At 36.9% G+C, this 12520-nt stretch overlaps 1 protein-coding gene across 6 annotated transcripts in view; it reads left to right on the top strand.

Annotated features, from left to right (window-relative positions):
• GALNT13 (polypeptide N-acetylgalactosaminyltransferase 13) overlaps positions 1-12520 on the top strand; it is a 560834-nt gene that overhangs the window by 56409 nt on the left and 491905 nt on the right. For 5 of the 6 annotated variants that reach the window (XM_060302436.1, XM_060302437.1, XM_060302439.1 and 2 more), the window contains exon 3: positions 11068-11313. In XM_060302436.1, coding sequence (XP_060158419.1) covers positions 11172-11313 — 142 coding nt within the window. In that variant the 5' untranslated portion in view covers positions 11068-11171. Of the gene's footprint in view, positions 1-11067; positions 11314-12520 lie in introns of those variants that run through there. The other variant, XM_060302440.1, reaches the window with a different exon arrangement.

Raw genomic sequence — 12520 nt, 5'->3', positions numbered from 1 at the left:
GTTTTAATGAGAATCTATTGCTTGTAGAGTCTCATTAACATATATTTTAGGCTTTGACATTCACAGTATCTTCATAGAATGGATATCGCTATACCCAAGCGTGACTGAAAAGACCAGGGTGTAAAAAACTGCCTTGAAAAATGATGTCTGCCATATTCACATTCTCTATAAAGCTTCAGCTTTCTTTCACTCTCTCTATGCCCAATTATTCTGTTGCTATATTCTCTTAACATTAATAATTACACATTATAACTATCTGTTGAAAAGAGTTCCACATCTTGGAATCACTCCAAATGTTTCGCTTACCTCTTTTCTTATCCCTACTCTGATGCTCTTGTCTATCTCCCCTACTGGATCCTAAACAGGAAGGCAGAGATTGCATCTTTTCATCTGTTTTATCTTTAGTGCCTGGCATAGATGTTGGCATCTGTGTAGATACTCAGTTTTGTCTGTAGGATAAATGAAAGGCATACATTACTTTTTATAATTAAAGTAGTAGTTTTATTCTGGAAATAATACATGCTTTTATTAAAAATTCAGAACTACAGAAGACTATAAATCAATTCTCCTCCTAGAGATTATCAAGTTTAGCGGGTGTATCCTTTTAGAAAAATTTCTATATGTATGAAAATCCACGCAACACATATACACACTTCTTGATTTTTCTGTGTGTGATGATTTCAGGTCTATGAAGGGTCTGGAATTTGATTGTACTTAATTAAACACTAATAAGTTAGATTGTTACTGTTTCATGGACGTTGGCAGAATAGACTCCTGTGTCAGGGCAAAGGACGTTTTTAGTCACGGCACAGCAAGTAGCTTAAGTTTCAACATGTTTGTGTCAGCTCCCCTTGCCTCCCAGATCCCACAGAGGTAGTGTGGACTGCACCAGTGGATGTCTGCACACACGATAGGCTGCATTTCAGCAAAAGAACAATAGCCATAGGGAATCCACCATTTTATAGAAAGCAGTAAAAGGTTGCTCTTTGTCCCAGAGAAAGACCTCACCTCATTCTTTAAGTTGATCACTGTAAACACAGCCCTGAGAAACGGCCTGTGTGAAGAGTGTTTGGGGCCCTGCATATAGGCACACACAGCGAGAAGTGTAGGAGTGTGAGAGACCCTAAGGAGGAGGGTCTCCCAACAATAGCTACCTTTGGGTCCTCCATCATTTTGGCTTCTGGTGAATTTTCACAGGAGCCTGCCATTCCATTGAACATCTTGATTAATCTGATAGAGGCTGGGAACGATTCCATTCAATTTTTCTCATACTGTATTTACTTAAGGTTATTATGAGCAAAACTTAAAACAGCAGGATTAGGCAAACCTGCAGTTTTGACTTCAATCATGTCTCCCAGGGTCCTGGACTCAATCTCTGTAAAGAAGTCTCAGAGGGTATCAGTAGGTCTTATTTTATGCAGCCCAGATGTAGCCTAAGGCCACCTTATTATCCAGGGGACTAGTGCAAGAGAATTTAGCCCGATTTGCTGATCCTTGGTTGTCATTACAGTAGGCAATCAAGTACCTCAGTCCCCAGTGGCAAGACAGTCCCTAGGCCATTCTGCCCCAGATCCAAACATAAAGTCCAAAGGGACACGGGTCACTCTAGTTCAATATTTGCTGGTAAACTTGATTTGGATTACCATTATATTGATACGGTTAAGCATGTGCCATGTCACTGAAGACTTATTTATAGCCTGGATGGCCATATAGAGCATAACCCAAAGCTGCTCAGACATCGGGGGAAGCAGAGAAAGGGTCTCTTTTTTGGTAGCTGCCATTGAGGGCATCAGGCACAGCAGGCTAGTAGTTCAGGTCTGGTCATGCCCACATGAGTGTTTCGGTTTTATAGCATAGGGATGAGGTGACAAAGAGATAGTAGTTCAGACTGCCAGCTGCGGAAGCTGCTTCACTCGGGCAGGCCATGTGATTATATTGCCAGGCTCTAATGTTGGGGAGACAAAGAGAGTATGAATTGACCGCCCCTCACCCACCACTTCCCTCCACCTCTTCGGATACAATTTGTTTTCTCCTCAGATATCAGGGTTGTTAAGCTCCCTCCATAGCCATGACATTTTGTGTGTCCTAGCCTAATAAATATAACATCATCTCTCTTTTTACAACATCTTTTACTGTGACCCAGACCTTTCATATGGAAGGGTTAAATATGAGTGGGACAAGGGCATTTTTACAAAACTTACAGATACCACCTATGTTGGCTCACATTGTCCCTTGTAGTTGGATTCCATTAGCAGTGTACACAACAAAGAACTTATTATCCTCATGGTCTAGGACCATGTCAGTCCAACACAAGAATCCACGTGGTGGAGTCAGAATTAAGTTTTAATGCTCCAGGCCTCTTTGTGGCTGCACTGCCTGTTAGAGGTATGCCAACCGGACTGACCTGAGGTTGTTGTTGGGGAGAGAAAAATGCACCATGTTCAGGAATGGACGGGGTGGAATCCATATTTTCAAAAATAATTTTATAAAATTCCCCACCCATTTCATCCTGATCATTAATCAGTAGGTGGCCAAGAGAAGATGAACTTTCTTTTGGGAAGGCCAAACTTAGTAAGCCACTGTCCTGCTCAGGTGGGTGGACCAGGAGTTGATTAGAAGTTTGGTCAGATATCTTTTTCAGTCAGTTTCTGAGGAGGTCATTCCAACATTCAGCAAAAACTTTGGTAGTGTTTATGGAAAATCTAATACCTTTCCTATTACTCCATCATTGAGTGGCCTTTGCAACAAAAGACACAGCATTGTCAGACTGTAGGCGGTCTGGAAATCAGAAAACCGACCCAGTTTAGTTTCATGGGCCACAGTACTGTTGCCAGAGGTGGCTGATTGGAAGAGAACAGCAACAGTGTAACCTGAGACTGGGTAAGATGATGACTTAGGTGCCTGTACTAAACAGAGCCATACTCAAACAGAGCTGTAGGTGGAAATTCTACTCCCACCATCCCCCCTTAACCTCTGAACCATATTTATACAGGTGCATAGGAACTTCAGTCTGCTCTGGTGACAACCTGCCTCACCTTCACCCTTAATCATATTTTTGTCTTAAAGCAGTTGAAGTCAGGGTAGAGGGGACCAGAGGTATCAGAGGGCATGAAGCAAGAGAGCAGCTTTATGCTGGTGAACAAGTTATTTTCAGTTTAGAACACCATTCACCCACAGCTCAACCAAATGAATGTTTAATGTTTTCAGTTTTCATTATTATGATTGCCAAGGTTTGTTTAATTTTCCCCACATTTTTACCAGACCTTTTACTTCTCGGTCCTTCTTGCATTCATTCATTTAACAGGTGTTTATCAAGCACCTATTTTGTGCCAGAAAATGTTTTTGGTGTCTTAAGGATAGCACAGAGAATAACAGACATAATTCCATGGGGCGGAAGGACGCAATAAATAAATTAACAAGTACTAGTGATACGTATTCCGAATAAACCACATAAGTATATTGCATAGATGGTGGAAGGGCATTATCTCAGATAAGTTGGCCCAGAAAAGAAGACTCTGGGGATGTTTGAGCAGAGATCTGAATAAAGGGTGAAGGGTTGTGCCATTGAATTACTTAGGCGAACAGCGTTCTAGAGGGTACTTCAAGCACAAAGATTCTGGAGTGCATTAAGTAAAGGAGAGAGAGTTAGAAGATGAAATCTGAAAGGCAGTCAAGGTCCAGATTTGTTTGTGTTACAGCGAAGTTAGGGATTTGGAATTTACTTTAAATGTGACAAAAAAGCCATTTGTCAATAATGATCAGAACATAGAAGAGATCTGATCAAACTTAAGTTTTAGCATGATCAGACCGCCTTCTGTGTGGAGAATAGATTTCTATGGGGGTGTATTTAAGAAAATAATTGAGTGATCCCACTCCTATGTATATACTTGAGAAACAAATACATATGTCTGTATAAAAACTTGTGCATGAATGTTCATCACCAAATTATTCATGATAGCCAAAAAGTGGGAACAACACAAATGGGGATCAACTGCTACATGGATAAATAAAATGTGGTATATCCATACAATGAAATATTATTTGTCAAGAAAAAGAAATAAAGTACTGGTATATCCTACAACATGGATAAAGTCTTGAAAACATTATGCTAACTGAAGAAGACAGTCACAAAGGACCACATATTGTATGACTTCATTTATATGAAGTGTTCAGAATGGGCAAATCTATAGAGACAGAAACTCAATTAGTGGTAACTTAGAGCTAGGGGCAATGGGAGGGTTGAAGGGTTATAGCAAAGGGGAGTTGCTTTCTTTCAAGGTAATGCAAGTGTTCTAAAATTGATTGTGGTAATGGATGCACAACTCTGTGACTATACTACAAGCCATTGCATTGTACACCAAATGGGTGAATTTAATAGTATGTGAATTATATCTCAATAAAGATGTTTAAAAAAAAAGTTGAAACAATATGTCAAGTTGGTGATGGTGGCTTGGTTTAGAATGGCAGCAGTGGAATTGGTGAGAAGTGTGTTAAATCTGAAGGTAGAGCCAACAGAATTTGCTGTAAGATCAAATAGGGGATGTGAAAGAAAAGAGTTGCCAGAAAAGAGTACAAAGTATTTTGGCTAATTTACGTGAAATCCTGCCTAGGAGTTTTATAAGATATTGAGAATTGACAATTGGACCTGGCCATGACTGTATCCAATATGTTTTCCATATAGTGGAAGGAGCTTAAGCCTGTTGAGTTTAAAAGAGAATGGGAGGATAAGGATATGGGATGTGTAGACAGTGATTATACATAATTCTTTGCAGAATTTTGTATTACAGGTGAGCAGAGAGCAGGAAGGATCGCTGAAGAGGAATGTGGGTGGGGTCAACTTGGTTTAAGATGATTTTCCATATAGCATCTTTGTATTGATAGAAATGACTCATTCGAGAAGAAAAACTGGTGCAAAAGAGAAAAGTGCATCAGTAAAATTCGTGAATGTGTGGGAGCGGAGGGTGCTGTACTCCTAAAAGGATAGTTCCTCCATTGTCACACTTGGACTTGCAGATTTAGGGGTGGCAGTAATAGGAACCAGCAAGTTGATACACTCCACGTGGCAGTATGCAAAATTCTCTTCTGATTGTTTATATCTTCTCTGCTAAATGAATACATGTAGTGATGAGCTGACAGGAAATAGTTTGGAGATGGCAGTCTGAAGGCAAACAAGGTGCAAATGTTATCCGAGGGATGGAGATTGATTTGACTAGAACTATTGCAGGATGGCTGCCAGGCACTGCAAGTCCAGTGTGAATTCATAGATTTAAAGTGAGAACAGGCAGCATATTTTTGGGGTTTCTTTCTAGTCATGTTCATCTGTTTGCATGTAGGAGTGGTGTAGGGGAAAGTTAAATTTAACCAGTGTATTGGTTTGCTAAGGCTGCCATAACAAAGTATGACAGACTGGGTGACTTAAACAACAGAAATTAATTTTCTCGCAGATTTTAGAAGTCCAAAATCAATGTGTCAGTAGAGTTGGTTTCATTCTGAAGCCTCTCTGTGTTGTGTGTAGACGACCACCTTCTCTGTCTTCACATGGCCTTTCCTCTATGTGTGTCTGTGTCCTAATAACCTCTTCTTAGATAGATACCAGTCGTATTGGACGAGAGCCCATTTGTATGACCTAATTTTTACTTAATTACCTCTTTAAAGGATCTATCCCCAAAGTCACATTCTAAAATACTGGGGGTTAAGACTTCACATATGAATCTTCTGCGGGGAGGGAGGAGTACAATTCTGCACATAAAACACTGCTGGAGTTTTAAAATTTAAATATATTGAAGTGAGAGAGGGCATATGTAAGAGATATGAAACCTTGTTCTCATACAGCTTACTATTTAAGAAAAAGGGACAAATAATAAACAAATTACAAAAAACATTTTTTTAATATGCTGGGAGGTTGTGAATAGGTACCAAGAGAAAAATAAAGTGAGCCAAGGAAATATAGAGTGATTAAGTTGTGTGCTCTTTTATATAGGTTGGTAGGAAGGCACTCCGTGTGCTAGAACCTAAGATTTGAAGGAAGTAAGAGCAGGGAGCTCTGACCATATCAGTGGGCAGGGAAAACGGACTGGTCACTTGGTAAGAAATGAGATCAGAAAGGTCATAAGTAGAAGCACTCTTATCTGATGCAATTGGACTATAATTTCTTTAGTTAATCAAAATGTCATTAAATCAGGGAATCATATAATAGGTACATTAACATTTTGGTTTTGCCTTAAGAAAATGAGCTGTAATTTACATAGAGTGAAATGCACAGATCTTAAGTGTACAGTTCAATGAGTTTTGACAATTGTAAAATCCTGTGTAACCCATACTCCATCAGCAACTACATCTGTTAAATATATTTCTCATAATTAAATATAAAATATATTTGTAATGCTCAAATATTGAATATATTTAACGTTAAATACATTTTCAATTTAATATAAATATACTTTAAATACTGAATATATTTGCGATGCTCATCTTGTCTCCTGACCCCCTAAACATACACACTGAACATATACTGCTTCTAGAAGGATTGGGGAAGAGAATTCTCATTCTTTTTTTCTTGTTCTTTCTATGCTGTTCATGGTGATAGTATTACTATTGCTACTAATAATAACTAGTGTATATTGAACTCCTCCTATGTGTCAGGCACTGTTATAAGAGCTTTATGTGTATTAATTCATCAGATACTCAGAGTCTTATGAGGTAGCGTCTACTGTTCATATTTTGTGAATAGAAAAATGGAGGCATAGAATATCTAAGAAACTTGAATTAAGCCTTACAATTAGTGAGTGTGGGAACCCTGATTCAGATCATGGCATTGTAACTCTGCAATATATAGTCATAGGTTTTATGCTTGGTTTCATCCTAATAGTCAAATTTATGAATATTTGAAATTTCCTTAGTTTAAATGCAAGTGAAGTATTTTTTTTTCTTCTTTTCCACCATCTTTCCACATGAGGCATTCATTTAACATTATCATTGACTGCTTCTTTGTCTCTTAGTGTATCTTTCCTTGTGGCATGGGTTTTACGGTTTACAGTGGTTTTTATGGTGGACCCTGGTTTAGGCTGCAGATAGATTCCTCTAGCCCACGTGAATTTTAAATCTTCATTCATGTGAAGATCAGACTTTCTGTCAATAAGACCTGTAACTAATTCATGGTATTTTTTCAAAGCTTACTCACTAGATTTATCAGTCCTTAAACCAAACTGCATAATTGTTCAGTCATCAGCTCTCAGAAGCTCCTGCCTAGCTATTTAAAACATTTAAAGTGCGTTGGGTCCCTGAAAGTTCTGGAAGTACTGCCCGCACTCTTCCATGAGCTTCATCCTTTGGCAGCCTCAAGTATAGCCTCATAAAACAGACTTAATAAATTTGCACCTATTATGCAGTTTTCTACAAAAGAAAATATTTGGCTACAGATAAAAATATGTCTGAAAGCAACTAGAGTAGATTCCCCGGGTAAGTGATAACTTCCTAATTAAAAACAAAAATTTCTTTCTTATTTTAAAAACATAGTTACCAAACTCCTAAGCTTTACTTACATCTTATTTTTTTATATTTGAAATACATTTTTTTATAGAATAGTAAAAATGGTGTATTTTTTTTGTTTGTTTGCGGTACGCGGGCCTCTCACTGTCGTGGCCTCTCCCGTTGTGGAGCACAGGCTCCGGACGCGCAGGCTCAGCGGCCATGGCTCACGGGCCCAGCCGCTCCGCGGCATGTGGGATCTTCCCGGACCGGGGCACGAACCCGCGTCCCCTGCATCGGCAGGCGGACTCTCAACCACTGCGCCACCAGGGAAGCCCAAAAATGGTGTATATTTTCAAACAAAAATTCTGTAATCTCTCAGAATTTCTGGCTAACACCATTATCTAGTGGGCAAGAAGAAAAGGAAAGGCAATATGACTAGCAAGATGGCACTTGAGGACTTCCCTGGTGGTGCAGTGGTTAAGAATCCGCCTGCCAATGCAGGGGACACGGGTTTGAGCCCTTGTCCGGGAAGATTCCACATGCCGCAGAGCAACTAAGCCCGTGCACCACAACTACTGAGCCTGCGCTCCAGATTCCGCGAGCCACAGCTACTGAGCCCGCGAGCCACAATTACTGAGCCCACATGCCACAACTACTGAAGCCTGAGTGCCTAGAGCATGTGCTCTGCAACAAGAGAAGCCACTGCAATGAAAAGCCCGCGCACCGCAATGAAGAGTAGCCCCCGCTCACTGCAACTAGAGGAAGCCCACGCGCAGCAACGAAGACCCAACGCAGCCAAAAATAAATAAAAATAAATTAATTAATTAAAAAAATAAAAAGATGGCACTTGATAGCTTTCTAACTCCTGACGTTTTCTTATCTAGAGATATATTTTTAAAGAGGGGAATAACTGTGCTCAAAAGATTTTGAAACGATTAGAAAAGGGGTCGTATTTTTGGATAGAAGAGCCTGTAGTTTATGCAAAGTTAGTCATGCTCCACATTGATTTGGCAAGCCAGAGATATTGCAGAACTTGGATTTGGCTTGAGGAACAGAGTAGTGTTTGCAAATAAATAGGGACTTACTGGAATAAAAACATAATACAGATGCTGATTCTCTTAAATAAACCTGGGCCACCAACTGTGCTTATGTTGGTTAGTGTTACTTTGTATATTGTACCATCCTTCTGCTCAATCAGTTTCGTTCTTATGAAGAAGAGTATTGAAACAGTGTACGAGATTACTATTTTACAAGTACCAGCAGATAAAGAATGATAAAATTTAATATGTTTAGGTAGAGGTGTTTTCACAGTAGATAGAATTAAAAACTTGAAATATATAAGGAAAGATTGTTTCATAAATAAACAAAAATGTATACAGCAGCTTAGTTTTATCACATAAAATAGTAAAGTCAGAGTTTTCTCAATGTTAATATCTTGACATATAGATGTACCAGGGTATGAAATTAGAATAATTTGAATGATGCTTGAAGTGGCAATAAGATGTGATTTTCACTTTCTATTATGGCTAAAGTTTAAATTAAATTCTCAATAACCTCTACTGTTAGGCTCTTATTAAGAAATGACTTATCTTAGACATTTTAATATTAAGTGATTTCAGGTTTTCTATTATAATAATATTCTTTATATTTCTTTTAAAAAATGTTCCCATTCTTTATTTTGCTTAAGCCTTACAATTTTGTGAGATGGATGGGGAAGGAAATATAAGTAAAGAAAATGAAGCATAGAAAGGCAAAATGCCTACCTAAACTCAGAGCCAGGGATGGTTCTTTTTATGTCTTTTATTATAGATCTTTATGATAAAAAGAGCCTGTAATATATAGATCTTATATAATATATAGATTTTTATTATAGGATATTTTATTTTAAGGTATTCCTTCTAAATCTGGGAATGGCCATCTAGTTACCATCAGTGTTATATATGCATTTCCATAGGACTTTTTTCTACAACAAACTGAAGGCGCCTGTTCCATCTTAGGACCAAAAAAAGACAGAAAATTTAATAGCTTGAATTGTTTCAAATATCATATTCAGTGAAATATACATAAAGTAACAGGAAATATATATATGGGAATCATTCCCTTGTCGTCAGGTTTAGAGGTTGAATTCCAGTGTTTAGTTATAATTTTTACAGAAAAATGAAGTTGAAACGAAATAAAATAATTAGTATGCCATTTTTTCAAGAAAAATAACAAATAAACCTCAAATATCATGCATTCCTTAGATTTGTACATTTTGTATCTTTCTGTTTTAAATATATGTTGAATAAATGTAAATTTTATGTAGATATTGAAAGTAGAGTCTTTGTTATAATAATTTTTTAAATTGTCGCTTCATGTAAACTTTGTTACTAGTCTGGTTAGATTTGTAACAGGCAACAGCATTTGTGTTGCTTTATGATGCAAAGTCAGCTGCCATTAATTTAAAGAACTTCTGCCTCAGCAAATTGTACTTTGATGTTTTTATTTTGAGACAAGTGTTTGTGAAATAGTCCAAGTATCTTTGTATTTAATAGCTGTTCTCCTCAAATATCTGTCAAAACTGTTACTTATCTTATTCACATCAATAAATATATACTCCAGTTTCTATTATTTTAATGTATCAAATTATACGAGACTTTTATTTTGATATAGTTACTGTAGAGATAGAAATGAATTAACCAGGTAGTTAATGTTCTATGTAGTGTAAATAAAACAAATATGTGTATGGTATTGAATATCTCTCAATAATTGCACACATGTCTTTGTTATGCCTTTAGAATCCTTGCTCTGGTTATTTTAAGTCACTTTATATTAATGTATTATCCTCTGAAATTATTCTCTGATAATTTCTTTGAATGTGTACTGCCCATTCTCAAATGCACATTTGTAGTGGATACTTTCTATGCAGAGCAGATGGGCTTTTTAAGCCTAAATAACTGGTGACTTATTCCATGTAATTGCCCTTTTTGAGAATCTGAGAATTTTGTGTGTGTGTTTGTTTTATATCTTAACAGTAATAACTATGTGTTCTGCAGGACAGTTTACAAGTGTTATCGTATTTGGTCCTCATAGCAAATCTTTAAGTTTGACATTATTATTTTCATTTTATAGATGAGAAAACTGAGGCTTAGAAAGTCTCCCCTACATAGGAAGTAAATAGGCCCAGGCCTATCTATGCATAAAGTCCAGCTCTTAGCCACTGCAATAGATAGTAGTCCAGGATGATTTCTAGTTCAGCAGTATTGGCTCCTTAAAAGTGCTGAATCCCAGTAAATTTAGAATTGCACTATTTTACAACCTGGTGCTTTACAGAATACCATGAAAGGACTTTAAGAAAAAGGCAATACAACTTGAAGAAATCAAGTAGTTGTCAAGGGCCCAGCAGAGTAGTGGCAGATCTAGGATTAGCTGTTAGAATTTTAGCCACCTGGCTTACTTACAAAACTTTCATTTATTTGGGCTTTTAATTCTGAACTTGAAGGCCAAGTGCCGATATATATGGGAGCATTAAATAAGTCATATATTTCATGTTATATCACATTTATGCAAAATAAACTTTTCAATAATTAATTTTTCTTCTTTTTTTTTTTAATACAGTGGGGTGCATCCTGCTTTTATCCTGGAGTTCACCCCTGTGGCTTGGATTTATCACAGTTGTATCTGTCTTCGATCTCTGTGTTAACTAGAAATCAAGGAAAGACATGAGGAGGTTTGTTTACTGCAAGGTGGTTCTAGCCACTTCACTGATGTGGGTTCTTGTTGATGTCTTCTTACTCCTGTACTTCAGTGAATGTAACAAATGTGATGACAAGAAGGAGAGGTCCCTGCTACCTGCCCTGAGGGGTAAGTGCTTATGAAGCAAATGTTTCTTTCATAGCGATGAAAATGGTGGTGACTCATGACAAAACATGAAAGCATTTGGGCAGAACTATTAATGTACATTTAACCATGGGAAAGCTACTTTATGTTTCTTGGCCTCAGGTGTCTTGTCAGAAGAAATGAGTTAGCTAACCTCTAAGGTACCTTCTAATTCTAATAATTCCAATGTTTTGTGACTGTAGTGAACATTCAAATTGGACAGAATTTTAAATTTTGGCTTCCAGAAGTATAAGCCTTTAGAGTCCAAGCACATAACATAAAAGAGGAAAACTACTACAGTGAGATGGTGAGGACTGTAGCAAAATGAGACTACACATGACAGCCCTTAAAACTTCCAAAAGCAATAAAAAAAAAAAAGGCACAATGTATTTTTAACAAAACACATGTTGGTGGCCAGATTTAACCTGTGGGCTACCAGGTTGTTGCCCTATGTTAAAGGCAAAAGATAATTTCAAGTGTATTATAAAGTCACTTTAACTCAATATTCCCTATTTAGGAAACAGTTTCAATGACCAGATAAGAGTGAATGCTAAAGAAACATAATAATTTATATAAATGGTGATTTATTAAGTAAAGTCATAGAGATTCATTTCCTGAAGTTATTCCAAGTAATTTTCCTATGCTTTCTGTTGACTTAAATACCTATTAATTTACTTCTAAAATATTCCTAGTAAATGAGTGCTTCTAAAGTACTTAAGCATGCTTGAAATTAGTTTTATTCTCATTGAATTAAACATTAAAAAAAAATCTAGTTTACATTAATTCTCTACTTAGCAAAATGTTTCTTTATAAACATGACAAAAGGTAAACTTTGAGTTCCTGTTGATATGTTTGTACCTTTTGGAAAAGTGAATCTAAATTACTGACTTGAGATTTGCATTTATTTAATGAATGTAATCTGCTTTTAATGTTACAGATATTTTTGAGATTATTTATTAATCAAACTATGCTAATAAAATGAATTTCATTGATATTATCAGTTGTGTGAAGTTTAGGGAAACAGAGAAAAGCATTTCCAAAAATTAATTTTTGTTGAAAGAGTTTGTTGGACATCTTTAGTTTGCTTTGCAATAATTCTCTGGTCCAACTGGAGAAATTCTGATTATCTTCCGCTTTTCAAAATGAGGCTAATTCTCTCACTACATTTTTTGACTAATACAAAGAATTGAGA

The sequence above is a fragment of the Globicephala melas genome, chromosome 7, assembly GCF_963455315.2.
Source record: "Globicephala melas chromosome 7, mGloMel1.2, whole genome shotgun sequence".
NCBI lineage: Eukaryota > Metazoa > Chordata > Mammalia > Artiodactyla > Delphinidae > Globicephala > Globicephala melas.
The sequence above is the reverse complement of the archived record's forward strand: the minus strand, read 5'-3'. Positions and strand labels throughout refer to the sequence as shown.